Here is an 18,953-nt window from a genome sequence, read left to right as displayed (position 1 = left end):
CCTTGCCCCCGACTCTGGGCGGCGGCGGGGGGCTCCCAGTCCGCGAGAGGGGAAGGAAAGGGGCAAAGCAGGCGGGTCCCGCAACCACGGGCGCTCTCGGGCCCCGCCCCGGGACCTCGCACCCTCCCTCAGCTGAGCTCCGCGCCTGCAGCCCCGGGGCGCACAGCTCTCTCCCGAGAGTCCCGCCGCCTGACTGTCGCAACTGCCACCCCACAGCCCCCCTGCCCCCCGCCCCCGCCCGGGCCCCGCTCCCCTCCCACCCCCGCCCCCGGCTCTGATTTCTTCTCCCGAGCGAGCTCGGCGGGAGACACAGGCGCTGGCTGCCCCGTCCGCTCTCCGCCTCCGCCGCGCCCTCCTCGCCCGCGATGGGCCCCCCCGCCGCCGCCGGAGCCATCGCCTCCCGGCCGCCGCAGCCGCCACCGCCGCGCTCGCCCTGAAGCCCGCGCCCGCGCGCGCACCGGCTGGCCCCGCAGCCTCGCCCCCTACCGCACCGGCCGGCGGCAGAGTGCTCAAGATGCTGCCGCCCGCGCCCTCCCTCCTCGGGCTGCTGCTGCTGCTGCTCCTGTGTCCCGCGCACGTCGGTGGACTGTGGTGGTGAGTGCTGCGTCGGGCTGTCTGTCCCCGCGCGGCTCCCGAAGCTCAAGGGTGGGAGCTTCGGGACTGACTGGGGGGTGGGGGGTGGCTCGGAAGCGCGCTCCAGCTGCCTCCGGCTCCACCCGTGAGCGGAGCCCAGCTCCTGGCAGGGGAGGTGCGTGCCGCTTTCCTGCCGGCCCCTGCCTGGGTCATTTCTAAACTGCCACTCAGACGTTCCTCAACCTCTACTCCGCACATTCTGTTGTTATTTCCTCCTACCTTTGCCACACACCCTTTCCCATCCTTCCCTTTCCCCCTCCGGTTATGCGCTCAATCCAGGTCCTCAAGGAACTGGCACGTGGGTAGGAAAGAGCTACCGAGCAGACAGGGGAAAGATCTGTAGTCAGAGATCCGAAGAAAAGAATGTGTAAGGAAGGCCCTGGATTTAGGGGAGGAGGACTGGATTTGTGGGAAAGAGAGGAACAAGGTGGGAAGCCACGAGGCAAGGAGGGTCAAACAGCTGTCTCTTCCCCGCCTTACTTTGCTCAACAACCCACCAGCTTCTGAGTGCTACTTAAAAGTGGACAGTAGTGGCGGGAAAAAACGTAAAGGGAAACTGAGTCAAGGCCCCCGCCTTTCTCTACATCCTCCTTCCGGAGCAAAGAAGAGGAAGAAAGACAGGAAAGGGACCCGGGCTCCCGGTCCTTCCAGATGTGGGGGTCAAGAATGAGAATACAGCCTCGGAGGTACCGGAATCGTGAAGGGTCCTCGTGGAAGTGAGGGAGGCCTGGCCAACTAGGGAATGGGGACGTAGCCTCCAGACCTGGCCCTACCTAGAGCAGACACCTACGGAGCTAAGATCTCGGGAACTTTGAGTCTTGGGGATGGAGAGCAACTAGGAAAGTGGGTGCCGGGTCGGGACCTCTCAGAGATCTGGAGTCCGTAGACCTTTTTTTTTTTTCCTTCCCGGTTTTTCCAGAGCTGCAAAGACCCGCCCGGAATAGCTGGGTGTTTAAAGAGGGGGGACTTGGACAATATCACTGGTGCATCAGCCAATCCTAAGAAAGCAGGGTCTGGTCTATTTGCATAGCGCCATATCATTGGCTGGATTCTCTATCCTCCACTCCTCCCCCACCCCCCGATTTCGAAGGAGGGGTGGGGCAGGCAGATCCTTCTCGTCCAGTGAGATAGGGAGCTGGATGCCCACACAGGGAGCTGCTGGCTGCGATCCCTGTTTCGTGATGCGGGAGAGATGTCCCTCGGGGGTGTCAGGGAAGGAGCAAATCGAGGATGACCCAGGTCCAGGCTAGGGGTCTTGCAGCTTTAGATCCTGGCTTAGCATAATTTAGCATAATGATAGTATCAGTCTTGAAATAGCTCTGAGATCCAATCTCGGCCATTTGTTAAATCTGTGACCTTGGATAAGTCAGTTCTCCCTACGCCTCAGCGTCTCAACTATAAAAGTGAGAAACAATCCCCAAATGGGGCGGGATAGGAGGATTTGGTGCGGGGACCTACAAAATGATCTGACGTTGGGAGGTGTTCTGTAAATATTAAGTCCTCTCCTTCACTCTGCGGGTTCTCCTGGCCAGAGTCTGTAGGGGTGACAAGGAGGATTAATTTAAACTTAAAAATCCAGTGGCTCTTGGATGGCTCAGTCGTTAAGCATCTGCCTTCCGCTCAGGTCTAGATCCCAGGGACCAGGGAAGGAGCCCCTCCTAGGGCTCCCTGCTCAGAGGGGAGGCCTGCTGCTCTCTCTCCCACTCCCCCTGCTTGTGTTCCTTCTCGCTGTCTCTGTCACTCTCTCTGTCAAATAAATAAATAAAACTTTAAAAACAATCAATTTAAAATCCAGAGTCCTAAGCAAAACTTTGTTAAGGGATCTCTGTCTAGTGTCACAGACTCATACTTTCTCATTTTGCCGTTTCTCAAGGCATGGAGACCGGTCTCTCCCTGATGGTGGTTGTCCTCCTACTCCTTTTCCACTTCTCCAAATCATTCTTATTCTTCCAGGTAAAATACCACATCCTCCATAACACTGTCTCTTTGTCTTTCCTCTTTTGCCTTCTGTGTGCTCCCACTGCGCGCCACACACTGGGTAACTATGCTAGTTACTTCATTTTACTGACAACCATCCCCTCTGTAGTCCTTCTTCCCTGCTCCTGGAAGGCAGAGTCTTTGTCTTTGGGCCCCGGAGGCTAAAGGGGCTGGGGAAGTTGCGGAGTGTTGCTGAATTGGTTGATTCCCTGAGACTTGTGTCTGTGGGGGTTCCTTTGTTCAGGAGGGGCTGCTGCAGGGGTGACAAGCCAGAGGAAGAGAGGCCTGGTCCCTTGGAGACTGACCCTGGAGCTAGGAAGCCAGAAGTGGGGGAGGAGGTGAGGAGGGCAGGTGTAGGAGAACACAGGGGCCTTCATGGCTGCAGCTGCAGGGCGAGCTGGGTGAAGAGTGAGGGGCTGGGGTGATAAGGTGTCCAGCAACTGCCACTCTCAGCTGCTTCTCAGAGTGAACCTGCCTCTCCCACCTGCACAGGCCCCCTCACTCTCTTCTGTCTGTTTCTTACACTTCATTCCTTTGGTCTGATCCCAGATTACTTTCTCAGGATCTTTGACTCTACTTGCTTCTCTCTTGTCCCCACCCCACCATCACTCTCCAAAATCTGGTTTGGGCTGGAGGGGTGGACCCAGCATCCCCAGTGGCCTAAGGCTCCTGCCACTCCTTGCACACCCCTCACCCCCCCCCCCAGCACTGCCTCCCATACCAGCTTTACTTTGGCTAGGAATTTTATCAGGCCTGGGGCTTCCAGGCTGTTCCCTGATGTCTAGGACCTAACTGCTGGCCCTCTTGTCCTTGCTTCTCAGAGAATGCTAGCCAGACCGGAGCTCTAGCAGACAGAAAGGCGGCAGCCATTGTAGTGCACTCTGACATTCTGGTAGCAACCAGGCTGGGGACAAAGAGGACCCCAGGAACTCTGAGTGACTGGACTGCCCAGTTAGGAAAGGCAGGTCCTGTAGGGGAGTGATCCAGGTCCTGGAATAGGCTTAGGTACCCAGCTCTGGATTCCAGAAAAGTTTCCCTTCCACCTTGTTTCCCCCTCCTTCTTCCCGCTCCATGCAATGCATGCTTTTTAAACTCTGCCTCCAGTGTCTCAGTTTGTGTCTTTCCCATCTGTAACCATATCTTTGTAAATCACAGAATCCTAGATTCCAAGACACTGGCCAGGCTCTCTTGAGGTCATCTTGTCCAGCCCACTGCCTCCAGGCCATCCAGCCTGTGGTCTGGCCCTGACAGATCCCATTCTGAGAGTGAGGCAGAGAGGGAAAGTCTGGCTTCCGGGGGCACCCTTCCAGCCTGCTCTGAGCCCCTCCCACCCTCCCCCAGGAAGTTCTTCTCAATGTCTGACCCATCTTTATTTATGCCTTCAATCAGTGGTTGTGGAAAATAGCTCACTCACAGAATAGCCATATCAGTCTCCCTTCTTCTCTCTTCCTCTTTCTGTTTTATATTTTCTTTGAAAGAAACCAACCCTCCCCCTTGTTCCACAAGCAAAACAGCACCCAGTCTCACTCCCTTCCGCCATCTCATCTTGCCTTTCTCCCCCCTCCCACCCCTTATGGAAAGGAAATAGGAGCCAGAAGCCTAGGATAGTCTCATCTCTGGCCCCACAGGGAGTCAGGGAAAGGACCCAGGCTTCTTCCTGACACCCAGGTTTTCCAGCTGAGAGCCCCCCACCAACAGCTCCAGGCTGGGCTTGGCCACCCTCTTCCACTGCATCTTTAACTGACCCTTTGTGGGCAGTCCAGTAGCTGGCCCCCATTGAGCTCAGGGTGGGGTGGAGAATGGGGGTGGGGTGGCCATCCAGTACCCCCCTCCAGCCTCCCGCCTTGGCAGCTTCCCCTGGAGGGAGACAATGGGGCTGTGAGCAGAAAAGGGCAGGGGCAAAAGGAGGCTGACTTGATTCGGCCCAGAGCCCACCAGAGGGCTGGCACTGGGGCATTTCCTGGGTGTGGGGGGGGGCAGCCCCCTCCTGCCCCATTCTCATCAGAAGCCAGGAGTTGGTGGGGGGAGAGGTCAGTGGGAGGTTTGATCACCAGGGCCCAGTAAGGGGGATTCCAGAATGTGTACTTTGATGGAGAAATGCAGCTGTGGACGGGATGAAGCGAGGGCGGGGTGTGGGGGTGTGGGCAGCGAGGCCCTGGTCAGTCTGGCAGCAGGGCTCCCAGCCAGCAGAGGGGCGGGGGTGCCAGGGAACACAGTATCCTGTGCCTGGGGACTGGGCAGAGCGCCCTCTAGCCTGTGTCCTCCTTCCTGCCCGGGGCAGGGTGGAGTGAGACCTTGGGTGCTTCCCCTGATGTGCCTGAGGCGGAGCTGAGGGAGGGAAAGGTCGCTGGGAGGGATCTTCTGTTTTCCACCTGGCCTCCAAAGCTGTTTCCTCTGGTTCCAAGCCCCTGATTTAAGCCAGAAATGAGATCGAGGAAGGACTTGGAGATCGTCTAAGCCAATCTTCTCACTTATGTTTAGAAGTCCAGCAAAGTCCAGGGACAGGAGGGGACTTGCCTCGGGCCACCCAGGAGCAGCAGTGAGGACCGGGGCTGGGAGTCGGCCACCTGCGCAGTAGCTCTTCCCAGCATTCATTCAGTGAGGGGTGGGGGTCAGGAGAAGGGTATAGGGCCATTCTTCCCATGCTTATTCCCCACCTCAGCATGGGAGAGCAGAGGGACATGACAGATTCTCCTCAGAGAACCCACTGGAGGGTCAGTGTGTCCATTCCTTCTCCTTCCACGGCCCTGACCCCCAGGAAGCCCTCTTGGTGGGTGAAGGCCTTCAGGGAAGGGAGAGCCCCTGCCTCTCCCAAGAGCTACAAGAAGGGGAGCGGTGTGAGGAGCCGGGAAGGGCAGTGTCCAGGATGGGGCAGTGGGAACCAGATTGTGGGAGAGGGGTGGCATGGGGTGTCTGGTGGAAGGGGCGGTGGGGAGGTAGGGGTTAAAAAGGAGCTGGGGCATCACTGGCTTTGATGTGGGGGTGGGGGTAGGGGCTGGGGGAGAGGGAGCAGTAATTACCGAGTTAGACAGAGCAGGACAGGACAGGCGGGCGGGCACAGGCCCGGGCCCAGCCGCCTCAAGCAGCCGTCAGGCAACATTTTTCTGCCCCTTCTCCACCACCCACCTCCCCCACCCCCGTGCAGCCCCCACCCACAGCCCCGGGGCTCAGGGCTCCCTCTGCTGGCTTCTAGGAGGTGGGGGTCAGACTAGGGACCCTGGGGGTGAGTGTGAGGAAATGGGGGGGGGGCATGAGGCCCTTCAGAGGAGGCTGGGCATAAAAAGGGTCTGTGATCTCCCCAGCCTCAATAACCCACACAGGATTGCTCTCTGGGGGAAAGGGAGGGGTCCTGGTGGGTGCTTCTGGTCCAGGGGCACAGCCGGCAAAAGAGGACATAAGTCAGGGATCCTAGCTGAGGAGTAAGGGCAGAGAGTTGGTGAAAAGGGTGTTCTCAGGAGCCCACAAAAGCTGCCTGGGCTTCTACTCCTTGTCCTGCACTGGGCAGGCTCAAGAGATGAACCCAGGTGTGGCCGGGAAGGTGACACCCTCTTGCTGGAGCTCACGGTTGGGACAGACCCCTTCCCTGTGTACCAGAGAAACAGGCAGGTGTCATTTATTTCCATTTCATAGTTGTGGAAACTGAGGTTCAGAAGGTTAGGACTCATTCATTCACCAAATATTAAGTTCCAGCTTCACGTGTGAGGGACTCGCTAACATCTTAGAACAAGCAAATGTCAGAGCCCAGATCCAATCCCTAATTGCAGACTCCCCAAACTCTGAAGGTGTGCTATTGATGACATTATACGACCAGAAAACAAGACAAAATAGTCAAATGAGCGACACCGGGGTGATACAGTGCAGGAGAGGGAGGTCAGTGAGGGCTGGGGCTCGGGGGTGGCTCCTTGCGGCAGTAAGATCTGAAGTGAGCCTGGAGACATGGTTTCAATGACTTCAGGGTTGGAAGGGCGTGGCTCTGAGTCCAGAAAGTTAGAGGTGTAATCTGGGATGAATGCAGAGTTAGCCAACCCTGCTAAGACTGAGGAAGGGCAGCGGGGAGGAGGCCCTAGGTGAGGGCCCCTGAGGTCTTCTGATAATCTCATGTGCTCATCACCCTCCAGCCCCTTTGGTTTCAAAAATATTCACCTAGGGCCACCTGGGCAGCTCAGTCGGTTAAGCACTTGCCTTCAGCTCAGGTCATGATCCTGGGGTCCTAGGATGGAACCCCGGACATGCTGGGCTCCTCATTCAGCATGCTTCTCCCCCTGCTCATCCTTTTTCTCTCTCTCTTTCTTGCAAACAAATAAATATTTTAAAACAATTTTTAAAAAAATATTCACCTGAATTCCTTGCAGTAAGGATCTGTCCATTGAGTGGCCTGAGTCTCACCTCCTTCCTTGGATGTCTGTCTGTATAATGGGGGGTGAGGTGGTTAGAAGAGGGCTAGGTGGTTTCCGACATTCCCTTTGGTCCTCTGAATCTGGGCATGAGAAGGTAGTTTAGGCCAGAATCTGGGGCCCCCAGGGCTTAGATCTACAGATGTTGCCAATAGGAACTGGCTGGTCCCCTAAAGCCACCTCACTTGGCTATTGATTCTACCAATCAAGGTCCCTGGGAGGGATATCTTGGCACCAGCCAAGCCAGTTAGAATGGCCAACCCTAGGCTTGTCCCTTCTTGTCTGCATACTGATTTCTCTTGGGATTAGCCTCATTTTTTTCTATGCCCAGGAATGGCTATTTGATTAGGATCTCAGATCCTACATACTACACATTCTCTGTTTCCTACCACCACTGGGCTCCAGCCCCGCAAACATCCAGACGCTCCCACATGGGCCCATCTTCCCTGGGCTGACCCAGGGCCAATGCCGACTCCAAGACCAAAAAAGCAGAGTGGATTCCCTAAGGTAGCAAAAGGGAAGAAAGGAGGATAAAGGAAGAGGGGAGATGAGGAGATTCCCCCCCGCCCACACACACACACTCTTCTGGACTTTTCTTTCCTGTGACTTGGGGATGGGAGCGAGGACAGCAGGGCAGGGAGGAAGCTGGTCCCTTGGGATTCTAGCTGCTACTATTGCCCATCCCTCCTCCTGACCAGCTCGTAAACAAGCTTTTTTCCCAGGCAGCCAGCCAGCCCGGGGAGCCAGACTGGGACCAGCAACTAACTCTGGGGCAGCCCCTCAAAGGGCTGGCCCCGCCTCCTGGAGGGCCCTACCCTTCCTGCTCCTCCAGATCCTCTCCTATCTCTAGCCCCTGGCAAGCAGACAAGGTCTGGAGCTTTTTGCTTTTCTCCTGGCATACCCCCACCCTCTCTTGCTTCCCCAGGGTAGGAGGAGTGAGAGGAGAGGGATGGGGTCAGAGTAACCTTGAGAGGATAAGGCCAGTCAACCTTGGGAAAGTAGGGAGTTAGCAGAGGGCAGGGTTGGGATGGGGAGGCTGAGGAGCTTAGTGGCATGGGGTGTGGGGGGGGGGGATGTGGAGGGGAGGGAAGATGAGTTTGCAGAGCTCCAGACTCCCAGGTGGCAGGCCAGGACCTGGACAGCCCCAGGGAGGCTGATTCCCTGCCTTTGCATCCAGTGTGGGGGGAGGGGCTGGGGAGAGAGGAAGCTAATCAGGAGTCCTGAAATCACATGTGGACAGGGGCCTGGTCTCTAGTTGAGGACGTTGTCCTTAGACGACTCATTCATTCATTCAAAAGCATGTATTAAAAGGTTTCATTGTGTTATTATAGTGATCATTCATAACGTGCAAACTTTTATAATAAAAACTGGGGGAAATATGAAGTAAGCACCTAAAAATCTGCTATGGGAAGCAAAAGAAAATGTCACTTCTAACTCCCAAGGTGCTCATTGTCTTATTCTCTGACCCTATACAGCCATGCTGGAAGCTGCCTCAAATTCTTGTTGTAATGAGGTGGATAAGTGGATTGGGGCAGGGGGCGCATAGATTATCGTGGATAGAGAGAGAGATAAGGACTGTCTACACTTGAAGGTCATTGGGCCCCTGGGAACCAGCTTGGGCTGCCCTACCCCACCCGTGGCCCACTCCCCATCACTCCCTCCATCACTTCTCTAGGGTTGGGAAGGGTTGGAGCTGGACCCTTCCTAGCTGCGGTGGGAACGCAGTGATGAGCAGGTCTTAAGCGTGGAGGAAGGAAGGTCTGGACTGTAAGTCTCTTCACTGAGAGAAGAATCACCACTTCAGGATTACTTGGGTAGGGAGATTGACAATGATCTGACAGGGTGAGGTCTGGTGTGGGGGGAGAGTAGGAGACCTTAGAGGACAGAGCTTATACATTTTCCTGAAACTCTCTCTTCAAGCATCTCACTCCCCAGAGTTAAGAAGTTCGATCTTAAGACCTAAATTCCACTCTCTGCTGCTCAAGCCCATTATATCTCCTTGTCCTGGGGCCTGAACATGCCTGGGTAGCCTGTACTTTTGGAGCAAATGGCGGGGGGTGGGGGCACAAAAGCTGAACTGAAAAGTAGGCCACCTTGACCTTTGGCACCTAGCTCCCACTTTCCTCTACATTTTCTATCTCTTGGTGCCACTTCTCCCCAGTGGGGAGTCTTTATCTGCCCTCTGCTGAAGGGTTTTGGGGGATCTTGAATGACGCTCAGGTCCAAATGCTTCCCCCCACTCATTCCCATAGCAAGCGCCAGGATCCCAGCTAGGCAGTCAAGTCTGAGCAATCAGATTAAAGCTGTTCACTGGGTTCCCTCTCTCCAAACCAGTCACTGCCAGAGACGTCAGGGTTTGGCTTGCTGCCCTGCTGCTCTGAAGAGGTCGCAGACCCTGGAGCGGAAGGGTCGGTGTCACTTACTTCACAGTCATGCTTCAGAGTCTCATTCCCCAGCTACTTCCTCCTGCTCTCCAGTTCAGGGAAGCAGGCTATCATGGTGCCAGGGGCCCAGGGGCCAACCGTAGAGATAAAAGCGCAACCTTTCCATTTTACAGGACAAGCTGACCTGGCCAGGGGGTTGTGACTGCCTGCAGAGCTCCCCTTCCTAGCCATTCTAAAATCCTATGGCCTTCCATATCCTTGGGATTGGCTCTGTCTTTCCTGCATCAGGACTTTTCAGCAACCAAAATCAGCCTGTTGTCCACTAAAACCAGATCCTTATTTGATACTGCCTACTTTCCTCTGCATCTCTTTATGATTTATGACTGTTTTTTACTCTGACAGTTCTCTTGATCTTCTTCTGTTTATTTCTTCCTTGCCTGCCTTTTGGCTCTCCTGGTGCCCTGTGCCTTGACCTTGAGTCAAATTCCTATAAGGATTTATTAATGAAGATATGCACAGAAGGATAAGACTGAATCCTTGCCTTATTGCAATTTTAGTCTAAAATCTAGTTAAGAGGGGCCCCTCAATCGTTAAGCGTCTGCTTTCAGCTCAGGTCCTGTTTCCAGGGTCGTGGGATTGAGCCCCACCTCCGCTCTCTGCCCAGAGGGAAGCCTGCTTCTCCCTTGCTCACTTCTCCTGCTTGAGTTCCCTCTCTAGCTATCTCTCTCTGTCAAATAAATAAAATCTTTTTTTAAAAAAATGAAATAAAATCTACATAAGAGGGAACATGGAACCATAGGAGAACCAGACAGGACAATCTCAAACACCGTTCGGGTGGGGGAGACAAGAGCCGCATGCCAGCCCTTAGTCCTGGTCTGAGCCGGGCTGGTCTCCCTCCCCATCGCCCCAAACCCTCTGAGTCATACCCTGGACCTTCCATTCTTTGCTTTCCAGGGCGGTGGGCAGCCCCCTGGTCATGGACCCCACCAGCATCTGCAGGAAAGCACGGCGGCTGGCAGGACGGCAAGCCGAGCTGTGCCAGGCCGAGCCAGAAGTGGTGGCGGAGCTAGCCCGGGGCGCCCGGCTTGGGGTGCGAGAGTGCCAGTTCCAGTTCCGTTTCCGCCGCTGGAACTGCTCCAGCCACAGCAAGGCCTTTGGGCGCATCCTGCAGCAGGGTCAGTGGGGGTAGAGCACCCAGGGAGCGGCTTTTGCTTCTCTGGGGGATCAGTGGGGAGGGAAGTCGGAGGAGCCTGCCTGAGCCCCACCCATCCCACGAGTCTGTGCGCACCCTGTCCCGACCCTGTCTCCCAGCCACGCAGCCTTGCCCCTCCCCGCATCCCGCACACACCCCCCACCCGGCCTCGGTTTTGCCCGCTGACTGCCCTTCCCTGCGCCCGCAGACATCCGGGAGACGGCCTTCGTGTTTGCGATTACTGCTGCGGGCGCCAGCCACGCGGTTACGCAGGCCTGCTCTATGGGTGAGCTGCTGCAGTGCGGCTGCCAGGCACCCCGCGGGCGGGCCCCGCCCCGCCCCCCGGGTCTGCCGGGCACCCCCGGGCCCCCGGGCTCCGCCGGCTCCCCCGATGGCAGCGCCGCCTGGGAGTGGGGAGGCTGCGGCGACGACGTGGACTTCGGGGACGAGAAGTCGAGGCTCTTCATGGATGCGCGGCACAAGCGGGGTCGCGGAGACATCCGTGCCTTAGTGCAACTTCACAACAATGAGGCGGGCCGGCTGGTGAGTGGGGGCAGGGCTGGGTTAAGAGCCTGTGTGGGTGTGAATGTGCGAGTATGGGTGGGTGCGAGCAGACGTGGGTGAGGGTAGAGTCTGTGGGAGCGTGTTGGTGGACGTATGTGGAAGTGATGGTGTGCGCAAGGCCGTGTCGGTGTGGGAGTGTGTTGGGGTGTGGAAGCCACGTGGTAGAGAGGGACCACTTGGGGAGGTGGGCTGGGGGTGTAGAGGGGTGCGTGGGAGGTAAGGGGGCCAGCCTGAAAGGAGTCTCTTGGGAGGCTGGGAGGGCCTGGCGCTGGCGGTCTAATGGGCAGGGTTGGGAGGGGACTCCCAGGAAAGAAGACTCTGGGCCTTTAGGGACCTCAGGTAGGGCAGACAAACCTCTGAGACCGAACAGATGGGACAAAGCTTGGGCTAGGTAGAGATCTAGCTGCCCCAGTAGGTGCAGAGGAGGGTGAAAAAAGCTGGGTATGAAAGAAAAGATAGAAGTTGGGGCAAAGGTATGGGGTCTGGAGGTGGAGGAGACTGGTGAGGCCCCCAAGAGGCTAGAACGGCCCAAGAGGGAAGGGCTTGGAAAGCTGTGAAAGACAAAAGAGTAGAAATTGGTGAAGGTAGGAGAGAGTCAGGCAGAGTCCAGGAAAGCTGTGACCGAATCTGGGTACTTGCCAACTGGCTACCCATCAACCCCAGAGTGGGTCCTGCTGGGGATCCTGGCGGCCTCTCCCTTTCCCTCTGCAAGGAGGAGGGCCCCACGAGCTACTTTTTAGGGACAAGAAGCTGTCTGGGTCAGAAGTTTCCAGCGGGGCTTGTGAGGAAGGACTGGGGCCTGGGGGTGGGGGTGGGGCATGGTAAGGGGGCGGGGCACACAAGTCCGTAGATCATGTTGGCTTCTGGACTCTGAGCTTCCAGAGATGATCTTCCTGGGTCGTCTGACACCATACATTTCTAGAGGGGTTGTGACTCTTAGACCTCAGCTTCAGACACAAAATAGCAAATAAGGGGCAGGAATTCTGGGTTCCAGTTCTCAGGAATGCATTCACAGTGGGCCCTCCATCACCCTAGGCCTCAGTTCTAGGGTACTCTGGGGATGCCCCCACACACATCCTGTGTCCTCCAGGGTTCAGGCCTGAGGCATCAGGCAGGGGCTAAGAGGGGGCCCAGAGAGGAATGTCCGGACAGGCCCACATACCTGTCAGAGACGGGTGGGGAGGGGTGGCAGAGACAGACGCCCAGGAGGCCGGCTCTGCGACTTTGCTCTGCCCTGCCCGGGGCGGGTTGGTAGGTTGGTAAGAGGAAGAGAGTGCGACAGCTGCAGCCCTTCCCCGCCTCCCTCCAGGGAGAATCTCACCCATGCGGTCCATTCTCCTTTCTCTCCCATTCCCTGACTTTGGATCCTGCGGTCTTTGTGCTACTCGGTACAGCGCCCCACTCTCCCCACTTCTCTTACTCTTCCATCTTGATCATTTTTCCTTCTCTCAGAGCTTTTGCTCCCTGGATTTCCTCCTCTCCACCTGGCGCTCTTTTTATCTTTGGTCTGCTCTTTTCTCTCTTCTGTCCACCCCACCCCTTCCCACCCTCTCCACCTTATTCTAGGTCGGTCCTCTGGGCCTTTCCAAACCACGCACCCGCGTTGGTGGTATAGTGGTGAGCATAGCTGCCTTCCAAACCACGCACCCCCGATCTGTCCCCATCCGCCCGCTCCTTTGCTCCCCGCAGGCCGTGCGGAGCCATACGCGCACCGAGTGCAAGTGTCACGGGCTGTCGGGCTCGTGCGCGCTGCGGACCTGCTGGCAGAAGCTGCCCCCGTTCCGCGAGGTGGGCGCGCGGCTGCTCGAGCGCTTCCACGGCGCCTCGCGTGTTATGGGAACCAACGACGGCAAGGCTCTGCTGCCCGCGGTCCGCACTCTCAAGCCGCCTGGCCGCGCGGACCTCCTCTACGCAGCCGACTCGCCCGACTTCTGCGCTCCCAACAGGCGCACCGGCTCGCCCGGCACGCGTGGCCGCGCCTGCAACAGCACCGCTCCGGACCTCAGCGGCTGCGACCTGCTGTGCTGCGGCCGGGGGCACCGCCAGGAGAGCGTGCAACTCGAGGAGAACTGCCTGTGCCGCTTCCATTGGTGCTGCGTCGTTCAGTGCCATCGCTGTCGCGTGCGCAAGGAGCTCAGTCTCTGCCTCTGACGCGCCACCCGGCATCTGCGGGACTTCTGGACCCCAGCGGGGGCTCTGCCCACCTTCTCCTGGCCACAGGCCATTTCCCATGCCTCCGGAAGCTGAGAGGCGATGGGGCTGGAGATACGTGGCTGCCCAGGAAGGCCCAGGGGGCTGGAGAACAGCACCCCCGACCCACAGGGAGCGCTCTGGAGGGCTTCCGGGATGAGGCTACACAGTCCCTCTCGCCCTTTGGTCCCTATATGGAAACCAAAGAGCCAGTCTCTAGGCCTCTGGATGCAGGACTCCTTAGAACTGTTGGCCATGGGGTGGGTGAGTGAGTTTCGTATCAATAAAAGTATTTAAACCAATAGGACTGGGCGCACAGTTTGGGAGGGGAGCTGGGCTCCCTGGGGGGCTGCCATGGGGCCAGGCTTCTGGAGGAGTGTGTAAAGGAAGCTGGTTTTGACAGAACTAGCATCCTTAGGTCCCTGTCTTCTCACCTATTGGATTAGGCTCTCCTGGTCACCTGGTGATGAGCCACTCTTGTCACATTTCTCAGCCTGGATCTGCAAGCTGGGGGAAGACCTAAGCCATCCCTCTTTAAAGGAACAGATTGAACAGGTCTAGGAAAGCAGACCAGAAGCCTCCGGTAGTGTACTTAGCCCTCAGATCAGCCCTCATCTTGGTTCTGGGGGACTGTGACACTTTCATCTGCCCTTCTGTTTCTGTGGCCCCTGGGGAATTCAAGGGTAGACATTTAGGGCCACCCAAGCCCATAGGATTAAAGCACTTTATAAACTGTAGAATGTGATGAAACGATGTTATTAGTGACATCAGACTTTGTTACCATCAAAACTACTTCACCTACGTTAGCATCCAAAAGGCAGCCCTGAATAGCATTTCTAATCACACTCAGAGGGAGATGAAGCAAAGTTGTCCCAAGCTTTCTCTTGGCACCTAACCACATTTCCTTCCTTCTGGTTCTTTCTCAGGAAGCTGTTGTTGAGGCTGAAGAGACAGAGAGGAAAAGGTTTGGGGTTCTGGGTTCTCCAGAACTCAATCTCATGCCTCCATCTTCCTCTAGAGGATGGGGGAGGGCATAGGCAAATGGCTGGGGTTCAGGGGCCCCCAATTCACCCACCGTCCAAATACTGTAGTGGAGAATGACTGTCCCACCAAGGTATGTAGGCAAAGCATGAGCTCTGGATTGAGGCACTCTGGGTTGGAAACTGCTGCTGCTTAGAAGGTGACAATACAGGTACGTTAGCCTCAGTTTCCTTAGCTGTACAATGGGAACACCATCATGTCTCAGTTATCTATTACTGCATAACAAACAACCCCAAAATAATTACTTCTCATAATCCTGTAGGTTAGGGATTTGCCAGATTTCAGCTTGGTGGTTCTGCTCCTTATGGCAGAACTATTGGCTGTGGTCCTTGACTTAGCCACCTCCTGCAGTGGCTGGGCTGGGCTGGACAGTCTAAGAGGCTTTCCTCAGATGTGTCTAGTGCCCCAGGCCTCCGCCCTGGCCTCCTCCTCTCTGTGTAGCTAACTTGGGCCTCCTCACAGCCTGGTGGCTTTGGCAGAGTTAGACCTCTTCTCCAGACTGGCTTTCAGAATAGGTGGTGCTGCATGTGAAGGCAGAAGTTCCTTAAGGTCCAGCTTTGGAAGGTAACACAACCCTGCTGTCACAGAACCAGCCAAAATTCAAGGGAAGGGGAAATCGACTCCACCACTCAATGGGAAAGCGCCAACACCATCATAACCCATTCACCTTCTCATAGAATCATGAGGAGGATTTTTTTTTTTTTTTTGAGATATGGAAAGCACTTAGCATAACCTTGGGCATCTGAGTTTTCCTTCCTGCCTCCTCCTGGGTCCCTTAGGTCAGTATATTGGGCACAATAATTTATGTCAAGCTTATATTTAATAAATGGCAGTTAGTGTGGGAGTGGGGATAGCTGATGTTCTCAGGGAAGACCCTCATTGCAAGTGAAGATACCCAACTCAAACTAGCTTAGATCAAAGGAATGAATTACTGGAAGAATAATGAAAAAGGGAATTAATTAGCTGGGTAGTCCAGAGGTAAGATGGAATTCAAGCACAACAGAACCCAGGGGCCCAAACGATGTCATAGGTCTTTCTCCCTTGTCTTCTTCCCTCATTACTGTGCCCACATCCATAGTTTCTACCTTATCTCTGCTCTTTTCATACTGTCCTCATTACCTGCTGCTACAGATAGACTTTCTCTATATGCCAGCCCTATGCCCACATTCTTAGAGCTGGTGGTCTAAAATAGAATGGTTTTTCCAGCAAAAGCCCTAAGGAAGACCCTGATCTGGCAGCTTGAGTCACTTGCCCATCCCCAAACCAATAACCATCCAGGAAGATGCATTACCATGACTGGGACTGGTGCCCCTCAACCCCCACCCAAGATCTCAGATATTGGGGGCACAGAGAGGAGAGAAGAGTGTTTCAAATGAAACAAAAGGAAGGGGGAACTCATCCTGGATGTAACAGACCTAACCCACGCTTTCCGGTGCATCTGTCCTCTCTCCCCATAATGCCTCTGCATGGACCTCTTGACACAGCCTGGTTCAGTCCTCGAGAATCAGAGAATCACGTTCTGACCCCAGAGGGAAGCATGTATGGAGAGGGGGTATCGGGTGTTAGTGGGAAGGAAAGGGCATCTGAGTTTTCCTTCCTGCCTCCTCCTGGCTCCCTTAGGTCAAAGGCCCTGGGCTTCTGGGAAGTGTCATGGAGAATCTTGATTCAGCACCTCTCTACTCAACAAAGTTTGTATAACTTACCAAGGGAGAGAGTAGAATTAGCGTCGTGGGCCACATAGAGAAGAAAAGAAGCTCCCTCAGGAGCTTATATCCACAGCTCTGCCTTCCCCAGAGCTGGGTTCAATACTCAAAATATGTAAATTATAAATAAATAACAATCTCCTGCACTTCTATCAGAGACCACTAGAGGGCGCACAGAGTCCAGCTTCCTTATTAACAGAGCCCTATAGACAAGACCTGCAAGACATTTGGGGAATTCAGAGAGCCGTAGGCAGGAGAGGGTGGGATGAAAAGAAGCAAGGACACCCACAGACAGCTTGGGTCAAGCTGTTAGGGTTCCAGACTGTCTGGGGCCTCTGAGGCTAACCCGGACGTAGGGCTGGGATGCTTGCTTCCCGATCTCTACTGTCAGGTCCTAATGAGTGGTACAGAGTGGGTGCTGCTGGACTCCATGATGCCACAGAAGGAAACCGAGGCAGTAGCATGAACTGATACCACCCAAACAGGTTAAAAGGAATTCAAAGAAAGTAGTATTCAAAAGGCTTACTGTTAGCTTGACCTTGATCAAGTCTATAAATCTCTCTGAGCCTCAGTTTTCCCGTCAAAAATGGGGGTGCCTAATAGCTTTGGAGTTCCTGGTAAAAGGACATTGCAACCTTCAAATGGCTAGTTGTATGCTCTCAGTCCATCCTCTGGGACCAAGCTCAGTGGGAGTCTGGGCTTCTGTGCTGGGTGAGAGCCTTGGCTTGAAAGGCACCATTTTGACCACTATCTTGGCCATGTTTAAGCTCAGAGACAGCTCTGTGCCCTTGCACTGCTGCCTTGGATGAAGGCTGGATGCAGAGCTCAGAAATGCCCCCTCACCACCAAGCCTTGCTCATCTCCTGCTCAGCCCCAGGCACAGTCTGAGCCATGAAGGTTCCCTGCTGGCTGAGTGGTGGGGGGGACATGTGGTACCGGGGAGATGGTGGAAGAGCACAGAGGCGCCCCAGATGTGTGCATGACCACATCAGGAACAGCCAGAATGCAGGCAGCTGGGTGGGGATGCAGCTGGAATAAGGCCAAGGGCTCATTTTCCCCTGCTTCTGATGACCATCTCATCTGGAGGGGAGTTTGGGACTAAAACAACAAGTTATTCCCCTTACCTTGCTGAGGTGTGCTGGTCCCTGAGGCCTGAAGGATAAGATAAAGGAGCTCCCTTATGGGTCTGGGGCTCCTTCCCTTTCCACCAAGACAGACTTCTCAGGACTGAGCCTGGCCTGGACCAGGTTGGGGCCATGAGGGGCCCACCTGTTCTCACCCTGATGCCTCCCCTTGCCCTCCCTTCCCTGCAGCCTCCTCCAGAGTTGCCACAGCTGGAACCATTCTCCAAGCTGCCTTTAATCCCTACTGCTCCCCCCACCCCCAGTGGCCCCTATAATTTTGGTCTCAGCTGGCGGCTGCGGGGGCTGGGGCTGGGCTGAGGGCCAGGGCCCAGGGCAGGGCCAGAGCGGGGTCTGGGGGCTCTTGATAGGGGCTTGCCCACTGGCCGGGGGTCATTTGGGATTCGGGCTCCAGTTGTAGACCCTCTTTCTGGACCTCATCTCTGCATATGCAAGGTCCTGTGCCTACATATGCCTCTCCTTGTCCTGAGAAGTGCCCCAGGCTTGGGCACATTTAGACCCTCATAACATCAGGCCAGAACTATGCCCAAGTGCAAAGGAGACTTGAGAGTCATTATTTGCTTCCTGGGGTTTTCCAAAGAAAGGGTCTTCTCCCTCTCCTTTACACCTCTATATTTCATGAACTGTAGGGGGTGGGGGACAGAGAGACCTTCCCTAGGCAAAAGCAGGTCAAAGGGGGAAAAATGGCCTCTCAAGCAGCTCAGTAGAATTCCCCAAATTTGGTCCTCATGAAAATCACTTGAGATAATCTAGGCCTTGCCCCTGGGCAGGCTGACTCTGCTGCCTGGGACCCAGAATCAGTATTCCGCACAACGGCCTATCCCAGGGGGTACATAGGATGCATCAAGCATGGAAGACTGGTGTGAGCTCTACCCAGGGAGTAAGGAGGTCATGAATGCATTCCCTGTCCCACCTTCGGCCTCTTCTTAATCCTTTCTGCACCTCAGTTTCCCCAACAGCCAATGGGTACATGACTCCCAGGCTGGCTTGTCCCTGTGGAGCCCTCTCCCAGCCCAGACTCACTGCCTCCTTCCTGTACTGAGTCTGGTCCTGCTGTACCTGCCGCATACTCTTCCCAAACTCCAGACCCAAGCTGTCCTTGTCCCTGCAGCATGGCGAAGGAAGAGTGGGGAGGGCAGGGGGCGGCTGGGGTCAAACAAGGCTCTGGCTGACGCAGACTGCTTCCTGCCCCCGGCTGTTTTCCTGCTGTCCAGCCAGACTGCTCCCCCCCCCCATCGCCCCACCCCCACCCCCAGCAGCCTCAAGCCCTTAATTCCTGACAGCTGCGGTGGTGGCTGCCGGCAGAGATGGGGGGAAAAGGGGGGTGGGAGGATGCCGTCAGCCTGCTGTTGCTCAGGCTGCCCCTACCACCTGACAGTCTGGGGACAGGGAAGGCCCCACCCCTTTCCAATTCCCCAGGGATGGGCAATTCCAGGAATGGGCCCCTTTTGTCTCAGAGCCCAGAGTTTGTCCTTAAACCAGGAGAGGACAATGAGGTTGGGAGGGAGGTGTGTATATAGACTGGAAGCCTTACACCCATTTTACAGAGGAGGAGGCTAAGGCCACAGTGAAAGTATGATTCCCTATCAGGGTCCAGGTTGGAACCAGAAGCAGAAGCTGGAGCCTCTGCCTCCAACCTTCTGATTTCTCAGGCCCTTGCCTGGGTCTCCTATACTCACTCCATACTGAGATGAGCTCAGTGTTCAGCTGGGGTGGGAGGGCAAGAGGAAAAT

At 55.7% G+C, this 18,953-nt stretch overlaps 1 protein-coding gene across 1 annotated transcript; it reads left to right on the top strand.

The window, feature by feature from the left end:
• The first annotated feature begins 264 nt into the window (after positions 1–264).
• Positions 265–13,636, top strand: WNT6 (Wnt family member 6). The gene is made up of 4 exons (XM_082691164.1): positions 265–594; positions 10,343–10,563; positions 10,789–11,123; positions 12,834–13,636. Exons 1-4 carry the CDS (start codon positions 515–517, stop codon positions 13,293–13,295), a joined length of 1,098 nt encoding a protein of 365 aa, XP_082547290.1. The 5' UTR covers positions 265–514; the 3' UTR covers positions 13,296–13,636.
• The last annotated feature ends 5,317 nt before the right edge of the window (positions 13,637–18,953 follow it).

Source organism: Mustela nivalis (genome assembly GCF_964662115.1).
Source record: "Mustela nivalis genome assembly, chromosome: 11".
In the NCBI taxonomy this organism is placed as follows: domain Eukaryota; kingdom Metazoa; phylum Chordata; class Mammalia; order Carnivora; family Mustelidae; genus Mustela; species Mustela nivalis.
This window is presented reverse-complemented; position numbering and strand designations above follow the sequence as displayed.